Source organism: Bufo gargarizans, chromosome 1 (genome assembly GCF_014858855.1).
Source record: "Bufo gargarizans isolate SCDJY-AF-19 chromosome 1, ASM1485885v1, whole genome shotgun sequence".
NCBI classification, from domain to species: domain Eukaryota; kingdom Metazoa; phylum Chordata; class Amphibia; order Anura; family Bufonidae; genus Bufo; species Bufo gargarizans.
The window spans coordinates 246,682,269-246,699,778 of record NC_058080.1 but is presented as its reverse complement, the minus strand read 5'-3'; the positions used below and the strand labels follow the sequence as shown (position 1 = coordinate 246,699,778).

At 41.6% G+C, this 17,510-nt stretch overlaps 1 protein-coding gene across 1 annotated transcript in view; it reads right to left on the bottom strand.

The window, feature by feature from the left end:
* LOC122926143 (alcohol dehydrogenase 1-like) overlaps positions 1–16,657 on the bottom strand; it is a 153,385-nt gene extending 136,728 nt beyond the window's left edge. The window contains exon 1 of the mRNA XM_044277524.1: positions 15,923–16,657. Within this exon, the coding sequence (XP_044133459.1) occupies positions 15,923–16,657 (735 nt within the window). The remainder of the gene's footprint in view (positions 1–15,922) is intronic.
* Positions 16,658–17,510: the final 853 nt, after the last annotated feature.

Genomic DNA, 17,510 nt, shown 5'->3' with positions numbered 1-17,510 from the left:
TACTTGGTATACCAGTGGTACTATAAACCCAAAAATTGCTGAATTTCACCAGAAAATGTAACTGACAAAGTAGTGAAATGATATAAAATAAAATATGTACAAATAAATTAAAAAAATATTGATTTATGAGGTGGAGTTCCATATGGAGTAGGAGTTTGAGGAGGCGGTGGACGTAGCGGTGTAGGTGGAAGCGGTGGTGGAGGAGGACGAGGTAGCCAACGCAGGTTTTTATTATTCTTTTTTAATTAGGGTACACTCTAAAAGAGTGTGAAATATTCAAAATACAAGAATGAGCAATTGTGCTGCAGTATAACAATGGCTGGTTAGTGCCGGTATACATGTCTATTCTGCACAAGGTACGGACAAGTCCTGAGGGATCCATGCCTGGTTTATTTTAATGAACGTGAGCTTGTCCACATTGGCTGTGGACAGGTGGCTGCGCTTGTCTGTGATGACGCCCCCTGCTGTGCTAAACACACGTTCAGATAATACACTGGCTGCAGGGCAGGCCAGCACCTCCAAGGTGTAAAGGGCAAACTCAGGCTATGTGCCCAATTTGGAGACCCAGAAGTTGAAGGGGGCAGACCCATCAGTCAGTACGTGTAGGCGTGTGCACACATACTGCTCCACCATGTTGGTGAAATGCTGCCTCCTGCTAAAACGTTCCATATCAGCTGGTGGTGCTGGTTGTTGTGGTGTGCTGACAAAGCTTTTCCACATTTCGGCCATGCCAAACCTCTGAGGTGCTGGTGGTGCCCCAGCTGCATTGGCGACCTCTTCCTCGTTCTCTGCCTTCGCCTTGTGCTTCCACTGTGCCCCCGCTGTCAGGTGGGAATGCCACCAGCAGCGCGTCTACCAGCGTGCGCTTGTACCCGTGCATCTTACAATCATGCTCCAGTGAGGGAATTAAGGACGGTATGCTGTCCTTGTAACGGGGATCCATCAGCGTGGCCACCCAGTAATCAGCACAAGTTAGAATCTGGGCAACTCGCGGTCATTGCAGAGACACTGCAGGATGTAATCGTTTATGTGTGCCAGGCTACCCAGAGGCAACGAAAAGCTGTCCTCTGTGGGAGGTATATCGTCTGTGTCCTCTGTATCCCCCCATCCACGCACCAGTGATAGCCATGAGCTGGTCTGGGTGCCACCCTGCTGCGAACATGGTTTCTCCTCCTCCATCTCCTCCTCCTCATCCTCCAGAACTGTGCCCTGGCTGGACATTTGTGTACCTTGGGTTTGTGGGTGCAGTAACCTACCCTCGGAGCCACTTGGGAATGACTGGACGGAAACCCTACGAAATGATCCCATTTCCTCCTCCACCTCCTGTGCCACATCCTCTTCCATCATCGCCAGGAGCGTTTTTTCAAGGAGGCATAGTAGTGGGATAGTAACGCTGAGAACGGCGTTATCGGCACTGGCCATGTTGGTGGAGTACTTGAAAAAGCGCAACAGGGCACACAGGTCTCGCATGGAGGCCCAGTCATTGGTGGTGAAGTGGTGCTGTTCCGCCGAGCGACTCACCCGTGCGTGCTGCAGCTGAAACTCGACTATTGCCTGCTGCTGCTCGCACAGTCTGGCCAGCATGTGACATGAGTTCCACCTTGTAGGCACGTCGCATATGAGGCGGTGAGCGGGAAGGCTGAAGTTACGCTGCAGCGCTGACAGGTGAGCAGCAGCAGGGTGAAAACGCTGAAAGCGCGCACAGACGGCCCGCAATTTATGCAGCAGCTCTGACATATCGGGGTAAGTTTTAAGGAATCTATGCACCACCAAATTCAGCACATGCGCCAGGCAAGGGATGTGCGTCAAACCGGCTAGTCCCAGAGCTGCTATGAGATTTCGCCCATTATCGCACACCACCATGCCTGGCTTGAGGCTGACTGGCACAAACCCCTCATCGGCCTGTTGTTCAAGGCCTGTCCACAGCTCCTGCGTGGTGTGGAGTTTGTCCCCCAAACAGATAAGTTTTAAAACTGCCTGCCGTCGTTTACCCCTGGATGTGCTAAAGTTGGTGGTGAAGGTGTTACGCTGACCGCATCAGGAGCTGGTAGAGGATGAGGAAGCAGAGTAGGAGGAGGAAGCAACAGGAGGCAAACTGAAGCGCCCTGCAATCATTAGTGGTGGAAGGACATGCGCCAAACTGCTATCCGCCTCAGGCCCAGCCGCCACTGCATTTACCCAGTGTGCTGTTTTGGAGATATAACGGCCCTGACCGTGCTTACTGGTCCACGTATCCGTAGTCAGGTGCACCTTGCCACAGATGGTGTTGCTGCTTTTGTCCCCTACTTGGTTGTGCAGGGAAGGGATGGCTCGACTTGAAAAGTAGTGGAGGATGGGCATGACATACTGTGGGACAGCCACCGCCATAAGGCCTTTAAAACTATCCGTCTCCCCCAGATGGAATGACAGCATTTCAAAAGCCAGTAATTTATAAATGTTGGTATTCAGGGCTAGGGATCACCGGTGGGTAGGGGGGTACTTCCTCTTCCTCTCCAGCGTTTGGGAGATGGAGAGCTGAACGCTTCCATGGGACATTGTGGAGATGCTTGGTGACCCAGGTGTTGGTGTTGCTGGCAGATCCTCTGTTTGCGGGGTGGCAGGTAGCACTGTCACTACAGAGGTGGATGAAGAGGCCGAGAATGCAGCAGAAGAGGAAGCAGGAGGAGCCAGAGACCTTTTTTGGTTTTTGAGGTGTCTACTCCACTGCAGCTTGTGCTTTGCACTTAAATGCCTGGTCATGCAGGTTGTGCTCAGGTTGAGAACGTTTATGCCTCGCTTCAGGCTCTGATTGCACAGCATGCAAACCACTCGTGTCTTGTCGTCAGCACACTGTCTGAAGAACTTCCACGCCAGGGAACTCCTTGGAGCTGGCTTTGGTGTGCTCGGTCCCTTGCTGCGGTGGGCAGTAGCAGGCATAGTGTCTAGAGGACGGCCACTTCACTTTTGCACCCTGCTCCCTCTTCTGCTGTGCTGATGGCTCTGTGCGACCACCGCCGCTTCCTCCGAACTACATAGGTCATTCGCATGACCTTGATTCCATGTGGGGTCAAGGCCCTTATAGTCCTCCACATCATCTTCCACCCAGTCTTCACCCCTGCCTCCCTTGTCGGTCTGCACAATTTCGAAAGCCCCAGCAGTTGGCACTAGTGATGAGCGGGAGGTGCCATATTCGATTTTGCGATATTTCGCGAATACTCGATTAAATATTCGTGTTATATTCGTTAAAATCGAATATTCGTAATTATTCCAATTATTGCGAATAATATGCGATTTAAATAATCGCGTATTGTGATTTTTTTCTTTTTTTTTCTTTTGATAGTATAAGGCAACGTTCCTATGACTAATTGACTATGGCTAGGCTAATATGTGTATTTTACGAATATTCTTAATATTGCTCTAACTTCGTCTTTTAGAATATTTGTAATATTCTAAAAGACGAAGTTAGAGCAATATTACGAATTTTTGTAAAATACACATATAGATTGTAATTTAGCTAATATAGTGCTATAATCCTTTTTTTTCTCAAATTTTTTTGCCTCTTATGAACTTAAGTTTTGTAAAATATGTACACTATTAAAAAAATTACTATAGCAATATATTAGCTAAATTACAATCTATATGTGTATTTTACGAATATTCTTAATATTGCTCTAACTTCATCTTTTAGACTATTCGTAATATTGTTCTAACTTCGTCTTTTAGATATTACGAATATTCTAAAAGACGAAGTTAGAGCATTAAGAATATACGTAAAAAGTTGAAATCGCAATTCGATTATTATAACTTGAATTAATCGAATTGCGATTTCAACTTAGCATAAAAGACGAAGTTAAAGTTAGAGCAATATTAAGAATATACGTAAAAAGTTGAAATCGCAATTAGATTATTATAACTTGAATTAATCGAATTGTGATTTCAACTTAGCACTGCTATATTCCATATTAGACTAGAATTAACGAATATGGAATATAGCAGTAAGTTGAAATCGCAATTCGATTATTATAACCTTAATGAATCGAATTGCGATTTCAACTTAAACAGTCTACCATGTTTGGTTTGCTATCGCGATAATACGTCATTTAAATAATCGTGTTTGTGCGTCCGTCCGTGCCTGTCTTTGTCTTTGGATCGCAAGGGGAGTGGAGAGAGACAGAGATAAGTTTATTCGAAAATGGCAAAGAGCAATTTCAATCAAGAAGAGCTGGAAGCTTTGATCACTGTAAGTAATTCTACCGAAAAAAGTATGTCACTGTTAAAAGGGCGTCCACAGTTCTAGTCACTGTTAAAGGGGCGGTCACTATTCAAGTCACTCTTAAAAAGGCGTCCACAGTTCTAGTCACTTTTAAAGGGGCGGTCACTATTCAAGTCATTCTTAAAGGGGCGGCCACAGTTCTAGTCACTGTTAAAGGGGCGGTCACTATTCAAGTCACTCTTAAAGGGGCGGCCACAGTTCTAGTCACTGTTAAAGGGGTGGTCCCTATTCAAGTCACTCTTAAAGGGGCGGCCACAGTTCTAGTCCCTGTTAAAGGGGCGGTCACTATTCAAGTCACTCTTAAAGGGGAGGCCACAGTTCTAGTCACTGTTAAAGGGGCGGTCACTATTCAAGTCATTCTTAAAGGGGCGGCCACAGTTCTAGTTACTTTTAAAGGGGCGGTCACTATTCAAGTCACTCTTAAAGGGGCGGCCACAGTTCTAGTCACTGTTAAAGGGGAGGCCACTGTCAAAGTCACTCTTAAAAGGGCGGCCACAGTTCTAGTCACTGTTAAAGGGGAGGCCACTGTCAAAGTCACTCTTAAAGAGGACCTTTCACTAGTGTACAAACTTAAAACTAACTATACCTGTGGTCAGAGAGGCGCCCAGGAGTCCCTCTGCACTTACTAGTATGCCTGGGCGCTGCCCCGTTCGCCCGGTATAGGCTCCGGTGTCAAAAAAATCAGTCCAGTACAACAGACGGAACTGAGACACCGGAGCCTATACCGAGCGAACGGAGCGGTGCACAGGCATACTAGTAAGTGCAGGGGGACCCCTGGGCGCCGCTCTGCCCACAGGTATAGTTAGTTTTTAGTTTGTACACTAGTGAAAGGTCCTCTTTAAAGGGGCGGCCACTGTGGAGTTTAGTTCTTATATTTGCCTTGAATACAAATGTTTTTATTTTATTTTTAACTTTCATATAGTTCCATAGGGAACTATATAAATATCTACTCTTTTACCGTTTTGATATTACATTATATTTTTGATGGTTGACATGACTATAATTACTAATAATAGTATTTTACAACTTTGGGATTACATCCTTTCATTGTTATCTTGTAGACTATGTTGGAGAAGGGATACGACGATATAAAATGCCGTCTTGAGAAGCAGGCCATAGTGCGGAGAGAGGCACGCCGGCTGTGGCACCTGCATGGAAAAATTCACTCCAAAATTGCCATGCTAAAGAAATGGTCGGACCTCAAACGGCACAAGATGGATCTGATCAAAGAGGTCAGAGACAAAAACTGTCCAGGTCGATGATTACATTAATTTTCTATCACCCACCTATTGTTATTTATGTGTTCAGTTATGCAAATAAGTATTTCTATCCCTTTACAACTGATAACTTAGTTCAGTGGTGTCGAACCGATGGGACGGGTGCTAGAGGCGGCACTCAGAGCCCTCTCTGTGGGCCGCATACCCTTGAAAAGGTCTAAGGTGTAATAATCGGCTTTAGACATTTCCTACCATACAGCTTCGCAGGCACACTATTAACAGCACAGTCAGCATATTGAATGTAGGCAGGCTGTTACAGCAAAATGATAATTGTGTGGAAGACAGACTATACTGGTATTCTGGTACAATGGTAACGTTGGAAATTTGCAATAAATAATTTAGTTGGGTTTCTCTTCTGCCTAAAAGTTCTCCAGCACGGATTTGATAAATGTTGGGACACGTAGCTGATATTTACAATATATACATACACTCACAGCGAGATACAGATATATGATGTAAACCCTTATGCATTGTCAAAACAGTTGACTTCGTCCACCTCATTTCAATAACCCTGCAACAGTACCTTCCGAACCAATACCCCCCGCTACCTCATCCTAGCTATTAACGTACTCAACTGTAAACTATCTGAAAGACTTCATTCATAGTTTCATCAAACACCAAATCATGTGAAATCAAACATAGGGGTAATCATTATCCCATCCAGATCCCACCATAGATTAATTTGTGTACCGTTAGCTTTTTTTTTTTTTTGCTTTGCTTGTTTATCTTATTTTTAAAAAATGTGTTCATTACAGGGGTGCCTCTTCCTAAAGTGCGCGCTAAGCGCTCGAATAAGAAGGTGGTGGAAGAGGCGATGATGGAGGATGAGGAGCAGGAAGAGGAGCAGGCAGGACCATCAGGGCATCAGGCCCATAGCGCACCTGATGCAGATGAGGTCCAGGAGGAGGAGGAGGAGGAGGAAGAAGACGAGGTGGTGACCACCCCCCGCCAGGAGGGTAAATATATTCTGTTGATGTTTTAATTTAAAAAATGTCCCCACACACATACAGGTGTCAGTTTAGTCTTCACCACAGGCAGATTTGATTCAAGAAAGCAATTATAAACAAGTTCAAGTTCAACCTCTAATTGTTATTCAGACTTCAGATATTGCATAACCTAAAGTCCCACACTTTGCGTTCACTCCAAGCAGTGTAACGAAAATATTAGTATATCACCAGTCTTTAGGGTCTGTCAGAGACCATGCTCATTTCTCTTCAGGTTCAGTTTTCACATCTCCTGTCCACACTTGAAAAGAACAGCATTTTTAATCAAAACTTTATTAAAAAGGCTTGATGGAGTACGGGAGTGACCTGTGCCACTATATCTGTCTGGGCACTCAGTCCAAAAACACGGACCCTAATTAATTCCACGTAAAGTTTTTTTTACAGCTAGCTGATGTTACTGGTGTACTGATTTCCGTAAAGTATCTGAATGAGGCATACTGTTTAATATTGGATGTAACGAGCATCCAAAATATTAAAATTTTCTTAGACTAAAAAATAAAGTGCACAAAACAATATTAATATTTATCTAAAAAATGGTGTAAAAACTATGAAACTGTCAACAAAGAACGTACAACACACAACAGTAATATAAAACATCAACACTATAAAGTAAATAATCTACATCAAAAGCATTAACTTAACTACTAAGTCCATAACCCTAAAGTCTAAAGAACTATTATTAATCCTAACTAAACCAATATATAATGGATTAACATAGTAACATAGTACATAAGGCTGAAAAAAGACAATTGTCCATCCAGTTCGCCCAGTCATCCTCCAAGTTGATCCATAGGAAGGCAAAAAAAAACCCTGTGAGGTAGAAGCCAATTTTCCTCACTTTAGGGAAATAAAAAATTCCTTCCCGACTCCAATCAGGCAATCAGAATAACTCCCTGGATCAACGACCCTTCTCTAGTAGCTATAGCCTGTAATATTATTACACTCCAGAAATACATCCAGGCCCTTCTTGAATTCCTTTATTGTACTCACCATCACCACCTCCTCAGGCAGAGAGTTCCATAGTCTCACTGCTCTAAGAATCCTCTTCTATGTTTGTGTACAAACCTTCTTTCCTCCAGACGCAGAGGTTGTCCCCTCGTCACAGTCCTGGGGATAAATAGATGATGGGAGAGATCTCTGTACTGACCCCTGCTATATTTATACATAGAAATTAGATCTCCCCTCAGTCATCTTTTTTCTAAAGTGAATAACCCTAATTTTGATAATCTTTCAGGGTACTGTAGTCCCCCCATTCCAGGTATTACTTTAGTTGCCCCCCTCTAAGCCCTCTCCAGCTCTGCTATGTCTGCCTTGTTCACAGGAGCCCAGAACTGTACACAGTACTCCATGTGTGGTCTGACTAGTGATTTGTAAAGTGTTAGGACTATGTTCTTATCACGGGCATCTATGCCCCTTTTGATGCAACCCATAATCTTATTGGCATTGGCAGCAGCTGCCTGACACTGGTTTTTGCAGCTTAGTTTGCTGTTTACCAAAATTCCTAGGTCCTTTTCCATGTCAGTGTTACCAAGTGTTTTACCATTTAGTATGTACGGGTGACTTGCATTATTCCTTCCCATGTGCATAACTTTACATTTGTCAGTGTTAAACCTCATCTGCCACTTATCTGCCCAAGCCTCCAATCTATCCAGATCGCTCTGTAGTAGTATACTGTCCTCTGTAGTATATATACAGTATACTGTCCTCTGTAGTATATATACAGTATACTGTCCTCTTCAGTGTAAATTACTTTACACAGTTTAGTGTCATCTGCGAAAATTTATACTTTACTATGCAAGCCTTCTACAAGATCATTAATAAATATATTGAAGAGAATAGGGCCCAATACTGACCCCTGAGATACCCCACTAGTGACAGTGACCCAATCTGAGTGTGTACCATTGATAACCACCCTCTGTTTTCTATCTCTGAGCCGGTTACTTACCCACTTACAGACGTTTTCTCCCAGTCTGAGCATTCTCATTTTATATACTAACCTTTTATGTGGTACACTGTCGAATGCTTTGGAGAAGTCCAGATACACGACATCCATTGATTTGCCGCTGTCAAGTCTAGAACTTACCTCCTCATAGAAACTGATTAAATTAGTTTGGCATGACCGATCCCTCACGAAGCCATGCTGATATGGCGTTATTTGCTTATTTCCGTTGAGATGCTCTAAGATAGCATCTCTCAGAAAACCTTCAAACAGTTTACCCACGACAGATGTTAAACTTACCGGCCTATAATTTCCAGGCTCTGTTTTTGGACCCTTTTTGAATATTGGCACCACATTTGCCATGCTCCAATCCTGTGGGACATTCCCTGTTAGTATAGAGTCCGCAAATATCAGAAATTAGGGTCTGGTTATGACATTACTTAATTCCCTTAGGATACGGGGGTGTATGCCATCCGGTCCTAGCGATTTGTCTATTTTAATCTTTTTAAGTCGCTGATGTACTTCTTCCTGGGTCAGAAAGGGCTTTATCTGCTTTATACACCAAACAATGATTGTCTTTTAAAGTAGATTTAAAATGTATATTTCCTTTACTTTTACAGCAATAAACAACTTATTGAAAGAGGTGAAAAAAGTGCAGCGGGAGCAGTGCGACCGAATGAAAAAGTTGAGGGCACAGCTGCTGAAAAGGGTGAGGGATGAGCTGACCCTAGCAGAAGAGGCCAACAAAAAGGCCATGGCTGGACTGCTCCAAAAGCTCCAAGAAATTAAAAAATTGCCTTAATTATTTTTTTTTCATTTGTTTTTGGGGGCTTCTGTTATTTATATTCTTAATATTTTTTTTTAATTTAAAGATTGTTTTATAAAACTTTATTGTTCTATAAAATTTGTTGTGTTTTGTTTTATTGTAACCAATAGTGTTACAGTACGGACAATTTAGTCTGGGCCAAAGTAATAATTCATTATCATTACTTACAGCAGCCGCAGTTACATGTATCACTTTGACGTTGACCGCCCCTTTAACAGTGACTTTGATGGTGACCGGCCCTAATACACAGTGACTTTCACGGTGAACGCCCGTTTAACTGTGAACTCCACAGCTCCCGTCAATTGGCAGTTAGGATTTAAGTGAAAGGCTGGCACGCTTGTATTGGATAATGCAGGTCATTTTTGGGAAATCTCGTGTACGTCGTAGAGAGCCGAGACCCTGCAAGATTTATTTCCAGGTAGCAAGGGATGTGTATACCAAGTTTCGTTTAAATCGATGGTTGTGTTTTATAGTTTTTGCGGAACATATATATATACACTACGTGCAGAATTATTAGACAAATTAGTATTTTGACCACATCATCCTCTTTATGCATGTTGTCTTACTCCAAGCTGTATAGGCTCAAAAGCCTACTACCAATTAAGCATATTAGGTGATGTGCATCTCTGTAATGAGAAGGGGTGTGGTCTAATGACATCAACACCCTATATCAGGTGTGCATAATTATTAGGCAACTTCCTTTCCTTTGGCAAAATGGGTCAAAAGAAGGACTTGACAGGCTCAGAAAAGTCAAAAATAGTGAGATATCTTGCAGAGGGATGCAGCACTCTTAAAATTGCAAAGCTTCTGAAGCGTGATCATCGAACAATCAAAATAGTCAACAGGGTCGCAAGAAGCGTGTGGAAAAACCAAGGCGCAAAATAACTGTCCATGAACTGAGAAAAGTCAAGCGTGCAGCTGCCAAGATGCCACTTGCCACCAGTTTGGCCATATTTCAGAGCTGCAACATCACTGGAGTGCCCAAAAGCACAAGGTGTGCAATACTCAGAGACATGGCCAAGGTAAGAAAGGCTGAAAGACGACCACCACTGAACAAGACACACAAGCTGAAACGTCAAGACTGGGCCAAGAAATATCTCAAGACTGATTTTTCTAAGGTTTTATGGACTGATGAAATGAGAGTGAGTCTTGATGGGCCAGATGGCTGGATTGGTAAAGGGCAGAGAGCTCCAGTCCGACTCAGACGCCAGCAAGGTGGAGGTGGAGTACTGGTTTGGGCTGGTATCATCAAAGATGAGCTTGTGGGGCCTTTTTGGGTTGAGGATGGAGTCAAGCTCAACTCCTAGTCCTACTGCCAGTTTCTGGAAGACACCTTCTTCAAGCAGTGGTACAGGAAGAAGTCTGCAAGGTAAGAAAAACATGATTTTCATGCAGGACAATGCTCCATCACACGCGTCCAAGTACTCCACAGCGTGGCTGGCAAGAAAGGGTATAAAAGAAGAAAATCTAATGACATGGCCTCCTTGTTCACCTGATCTGAACCCCATTGAGAACCTGTGGTCCATCATAAAATGTGAGATTTACAAGGAGGGAAAACAGTACACCTCTCTGAACAGTGTCTGGGAGGCTGTGGTTGCTGCTGCACGCAATGTTGATGGTGAACAGATCAAAACACTGACAGAATCCATGGATGGCAGGCTTTTGAGTGTCCTTGCAAAGAAAGGTGGCTATATTGGTCACTGATTTGTTTTTGTTTTGTTTTTGAATGTCAGAAATGTATATTTGTGAATGTTGAGATGTTATATTGGTTTCACTGGTAAAAATAAATAATTGAAATGGGTATATATTTGTTTTTTGTTAAGTTGCCTAATAATTATGTACAGTAATAGTCACCTGCACACACAGATATCCCCCTAAAATAGCTAAAACTAAAAACTACTTCCAAAAATATTCAGCTTTGATATTAATTAGTTTTTTGGGTTCATTGAGAACATGGTTGTTGTTCAATAATAAAATTAATCCTCAAAAATACAACTTGCCTAATAATTCTGCACTCCCTGTATGTGTGTATATATCTCTGTAGGTGAGACGTCCACGGATCTAAAAACTCGATTAAACAATCACCGCTCCACCATTAGAAAAAAAACGTCGGGATCTACCCATCCCTAAACATTTTGTGGAGATGAACCATACAGAACACCAATTAAAATGCTGGATCATTGTTCACATTCCTCTGCCCAGGCGCGGAGGTAATAGGAATCTATTATTAAAAAGGAAAGAGCTTTTTTGGATACATACGCTTAATACCTTGAGACCTAATGGTCTCAATGTGGACTTTAATTTAGGGGTTTGTACATAAGAGGTATTGATTGTAGTGGATGGCACTCCTGGATATGATGTTCGGTGCTCAGTGGAAGAAATCAATCATATATATATATATAAGAACCACGGCACTCGAGAAGTCGTTTTTCAAAATTCAATTCATTTATTAGTTGTCCATCCCAAAAGGATCTTTTTTATATATATTGCAAATTGGCCAACGTTTCAGTCCTAATAGGACCTTGATCACGGCCTGAAAATAGTTATAGTATTTTAATATTACATAAATGCAGTTTTATAGAACAATATATAAATGGACTTTGTTAGAGGAATAAGCAAAAATTATTAGAATATTATAATCTCAAAAGATGTCTACTACCAGTAGAGAATCAGGTATATAATCAGGTATATAATCTGACAAAGAGATGGAGGTGTGGCAGAATATATATGGTGATAGATAAGGCGATATCGTGCAAATGGTCTTCGTATGGTCTAGCAGGGTCGGTGTGGGCGCCTATATATAGGGAAATTATCGAGAGGTGTGTTACAATATGGCATAATATGCATACAGGGTATCATCTTATGTATAGTAATTATAGACATAAAAAATAGCTGTTTAATGAGTCTAATAGATAGTGTATTGAAGATATGGTGGGGACAAAGGGTCAAATAGGTAGGAGTATTGACAACGGGTTTAGTCATAGTAATATTGATCCCATATCTCAGTACCATATATCCACACTATCTATATACTAGACAAAGAGCATTACTTATTGCGTATTGAGGCTTATAGAAGAATAATGTATGAATATTATTAGAACCAAAGGTGAACCTTAATATTGATATTTATCATCAAAAGGAGGTAAATATACAGTTCATAAATAAACAAACAAAATCATAATTGGAGGTAGGAAAAGTTGAGAACAGGAATTCTAATAATACAGAGTGAGATGAGAGCAGTAGGGGGAAGATATATGAGCAAAAAGAGGTTAGCTGATATTAGTCATATATGTTTAATGATAATGCCAGGGGTAGGTAGTGTCCAAGTATATAAAGCATATAAAGCAAAGTTATAGACAAGGTACATCAATATGCGCATTATAAGGGGGGCATAAGCGAACGGACAAATCATAAGTAGTGACCATAGGAGGCATGAAGCGAGGTAAGGGACTATATATTGCAATCATATAGTGCCAGACTAATTGTGAACGGCAGGAGCATCTTTAGAGGCGTCAAAATAGCGCAGAATCGCAGTGGAGGCACAAAGTAGCTGTGTCGTTACCAACCTGTTGCTGGAGATCATCAGGAACCGGGAGGACTCGCCAGGGTTAGTGAAGAACCCGGCTTTAAATGGAGCTGGGGGAGGTCCGTGCGTAATCGGTCAAGCCGAGATATCGCGAGAGTATTAGCGCGGTTCGCGCATGCGCATAAGGAGCGTGATCCGAGCTGGATATTGGCAAAGAGTCTGCGCGATCTATCGCGAGAGCGGCCGCGCGGTTCGCGCATGCGCATAAGCAACATTGTCGGATCATTTGAAATCTAGTATTGGCAGTGTACTCTGTATATGAAAAGGAATAAAGTTAACTATATGTTAGATAGTATGTATACATTCATTAATTATTAGCGTTATGGTAGTATATAGATCTCTGCAAGACAAATATATAAAGTAATCGAATATATGACTAAATATGGCTCTATGATTATGTGATGATATACTACCTGTATAGATGAGGCTATGGGGATCATTTTGTCTGAAAATAGGAAAAGGGAGAAGTTAGAGAAAGTAATATTAAAATTAAAATTAAAACGACTTATGAGTATATAAGACTTAACCTATAGACACATAATTGATTTATAGACACGTAATTAGACCTGTATAAGTGTGTATCCGTACACATGCGTAGAATTGCATATGAACAAGTATACACACCCACACACAGAGGCACATCGCCTTATTCAATTCAACAATCATTGTACTTGTTTGAAGGTGATAGAAGACAAGAATTGTCAATTATAGCGACCGATAGGCGAAAAAGTCTCATTCCTATTTGTTCCTTAGGAGTAAGAAGGATTAGATCCGAAAGTCAAAATCCCTGTTCATTCCATTAGGAAAAAGGGTCTTTAACTCGAAAATCCAGAAAGCTTCTCGTTCTTTAAGGTGAGCAATCCGATTGCCACCTCGTCGTAGTTGTGGCACTTGTTCTAAAACCTGGAATTGAAGCTGACTGATTTGGTGTTTGTTGGATGCAAAATGGTGTGGGACCGGAAGTTCTGTTCTATTACATCGAATGTCGGACTTATGTTTAGATATACGGTCCCGGACGCATTGAGTGGTTTCGCCTACATACGCCAAGCCGCATGGGCATTTGATAAGATAAACGACAAAAGAAGAATTGCAGGTATAGAAGTCTCTTGCTTGGTAAATTTTGCCCGAGTGGGGATGAGTAATCCTATTGCCCTTTATAACATTGGTACATTGTGAGCAATGCAAGCAGGGGTAGGTACCTGTCTTGCGGGGGGCCAAAGTGGTTTGTCTTATTTGAGATGCGATTGTGCCAATATCGGCGTGTACCAATTGGTCTTTAAGATTGCTGGGACGTTTGTAACACATGCGGATTGGGTTTCTGAATTCAGTTATTTTAGGGTATGAACGTCCCAAGATGGACCAATGTTTTTTGATTATATTTTGAATTTTTGATACAAAAGGATGGTAGGTAGTGACAAACGGGATTCGTGCGGATGCTTTGGATCTGGTAGGGCGTGTGGAAGTCTGTTGTGCCAAGGTCAGTTCTTCCTCTAATAATTTAATGGGGTAGCCTCTATTCGTGAATTTGTTTGCCATTTCCTGAAGGCGTTGTGTACGGAGAGATGGATCTGGTACTATTCTGGCTACTCGAGTAAACTGTGATCGTGGTAGAGATTGCTTGGTATTGCGAGGATGACAACTGGAATAATGTAATAGTGTATTCCGATCAGTAGGTTTTCGGTAAAGGTCGGTGGTTAGTGAGCCCGTCAGAGTTTTTAATACCAATGTGTCTAAGAAGCTTATTCTGTTTGGGTCTGTATGAGAGGTAAAAGTGAGGTCCGGATCTTGTTTGTTAATATGGTAAATGAAGTGTGATAGTGAGTCATTGTCACCCGTCCAGACGCAGAAGATGTCATCAATGTATCGATGCCAAACTAATGCAAATCGTTGAAAAAGGGGATTGGAATAAACGTTGTCTTCCTCAAATTTTGCCATAAAGGCGTTTGCGTAGGGTGGCGCTACGTTGGCCCCCATTGCTGTCCCCCGTTTCTGGATGTAAAATTCATCTCCGAACAAAAAATAATTGTTGTGTAGAACTAATCTCAAAAGTGTAAGACAAAAAGTTTGTGCGTTAAGTGTGTAGTTAGAATTTGATATAAGTCTGGAGACTGCTTCAATGCCCTTTTCATGGGCGATGGAGGTGTAAAGACTGTTTACGTCTAGGGTTACCAGTAAACTGTTGTCAGGAATATTGTGTAATGAGGAAATAATAGATAAGAAATGAGTAGTGTCAAGTAAAAAAGAGCGTGTAGTTTTGATTAGTGGTGTAAGTATTTTTTCTAAGAAGATGGAAAGTGGAGAAAGAATTGAGTCTGTCGATGCGACTATGGGTCTGCCAGGGGGATTCGTCAAGTTTTTATGTATCTTTGGTAATATGTAAAGAACAGGAGTTACCGGATGTTCGTTAAGGAGAAAGGTATAGGTTGGTTTGTCAATTGTCCCCAGGAGAAGGTGATTGTCTAGGAGGGAGGTGATTTCTTTTTTAATACGAAATACGGGATTGTGGTCCACTTTGCAATAGGTAGTAGTGTCAGACAATTGTCTTTTGATCTCGCTAATGTAGGCTGTGGTGTCCATGACCACAATGGCCCCGCCTTTATCGGCAGGTTTTATCATAATGCTTTTGTCCTTCCTTAATGTATTAATTGCAATCAGTTCTTCACTTTTGATATTACGAGGTATATACATGGATTTGTCTTTCGATTCTTTTAAAATATTCTCTATATCTTTTCTCACGAGGTCAATGAAGGCCTCAGCTGCATGGTAGTTTTTAGGTGGCATAAATGAGCTCTTATTTTTAAGGTTAAGGGAATTTATTGATAAGTCTGAGACTGGACTTGGTGTTTGATGTGTGGGACCTTGAGGTTGTTGATCGAAATGTGCCTTTAGTCGAATGGATCTATAAAACCGTTGTAAATCCTGTTCTAGGGCGAAGGAGTGGAAAGAACCGGATGGGCAAAAAGAAAGACCTTTGGCTAATGTGTTTAGTTCCGCAGGGGATAATGTACGGGATGATATATTAACTACAATGTCCGTACCTGTGACCGTGTCTGTATCCCTGTCGTGTTTCGATTGACTTCTTCCCCTTCCTCGGCGTAGGCGGCTGGTCTTCTCCTTCCTGGGCGATATCCGCGCCTGTGAAAAAACCGCTGGTTCCGGTAACCGGTTGATCGTTCGCTCCCTGAGGAGGATGAAGCATAGCCGGTGTAGGTAGAGTAGTCGTTGCCCGTTGAGGAGCTTTGCCACTGCCATCTGTAGACTCGCTGTAGTTGGTAGTCTTCTGAATCGCGGAAAAATTTGTTGCGTTTAGTTGTTTCAAGGTATTTCTGGTGATCGTTGAGGATTCTTTCGGTCTTCTGTTTAAGATCAGCCCACTCCTCTGCTGGAATCGTGGAGACTAATTGCGTCTCGATCGCTGTTAATTTTTCTTTTGAGTCGATAATCGATTTTTGGAGAAATTCTATGCTTAAGACTATGATGTCTAAAGAGCACTTGTTGATAATCGATTCAAATTTATTGCAGTACTCGTTGTTGTTGGGAAAAAGAGTTGGACGAAGGTGGACCCGAAGGCCTCTCGGAATTTTCTTCTGTTTAAAATATTCTGCCAAAGTAGTGCAGTGCAATTCTGTAGCAATCAGTTTCTTGGATTCACGTTCCCAATCACGTGACCGAAATTCGCTGGGTAATATATGAAGAAAGTTGCTAGACGTGTGCACTTGTGATACTATTTCTTCTGCAGTAGAATTTTCATATGAGAAGGTAGATAGAGACATCTGGAGGGTGCTCAATCACACAGGAAATAATCCAGTATATGTATTGATTGTAGTGGATGGCACTCCTGGATATGATGTTCGGTGCTCAGTGGAAGAAATCAATCATATATATATATATAAGAGCCACGGCACTCGAGAAGTCGTTTTTCAAAATTCAATTCATTTATTAGTTGTCCATCCCAAAAGGATCTTTTTTATATATATTGCAAATTGGCCAACGTTTCAGTCCTAATAGGACCTTGATCACGGCCTGAAAATAGTTATAGTATTTTAATATTACATAAATGCAGTTTTATAGAACAATATATAAATGGACTTTGTTAGAGGAATAAGCAAAAATTATTATAATATTATAATCTCAAAAGATGTCTACTACCAGTAGAGAATCAGGTATATAATCAGGTATATAATCTGACAAAGAGATGGAGGTGTGGCAGAATATATATGGTGATAGATAAGGCGATATCGTGCAAATGGTCTTCGTATGGTCTAGCAGGGTCGGTGTGGGCGCCTATATATAGGGAAATTATCGAGAGGTGTGTTACAATATGGCATAATATGCATACAGGGTATCATCTTATGTATAGTAATTATAGACATAAAAAATAGCTGTTTAATGAGTCTAATAGATAGTGTATTGAAGATATGGTGGGGACAAAGGGTCAAATAGGTAGGAGTATTGACAACGGGTTTAGTCATAGTAATATTGATCCCATATCTCAGTACCATATATCCACACTATCTATATACTAGACAAAGAGCATTACTTATTGCGTATTGAGGCTTATAGAAGAATAATGTATGAATATTATTAGAACCAAGTCGTTTTAATATTACTTTCTCTAACTTCTCC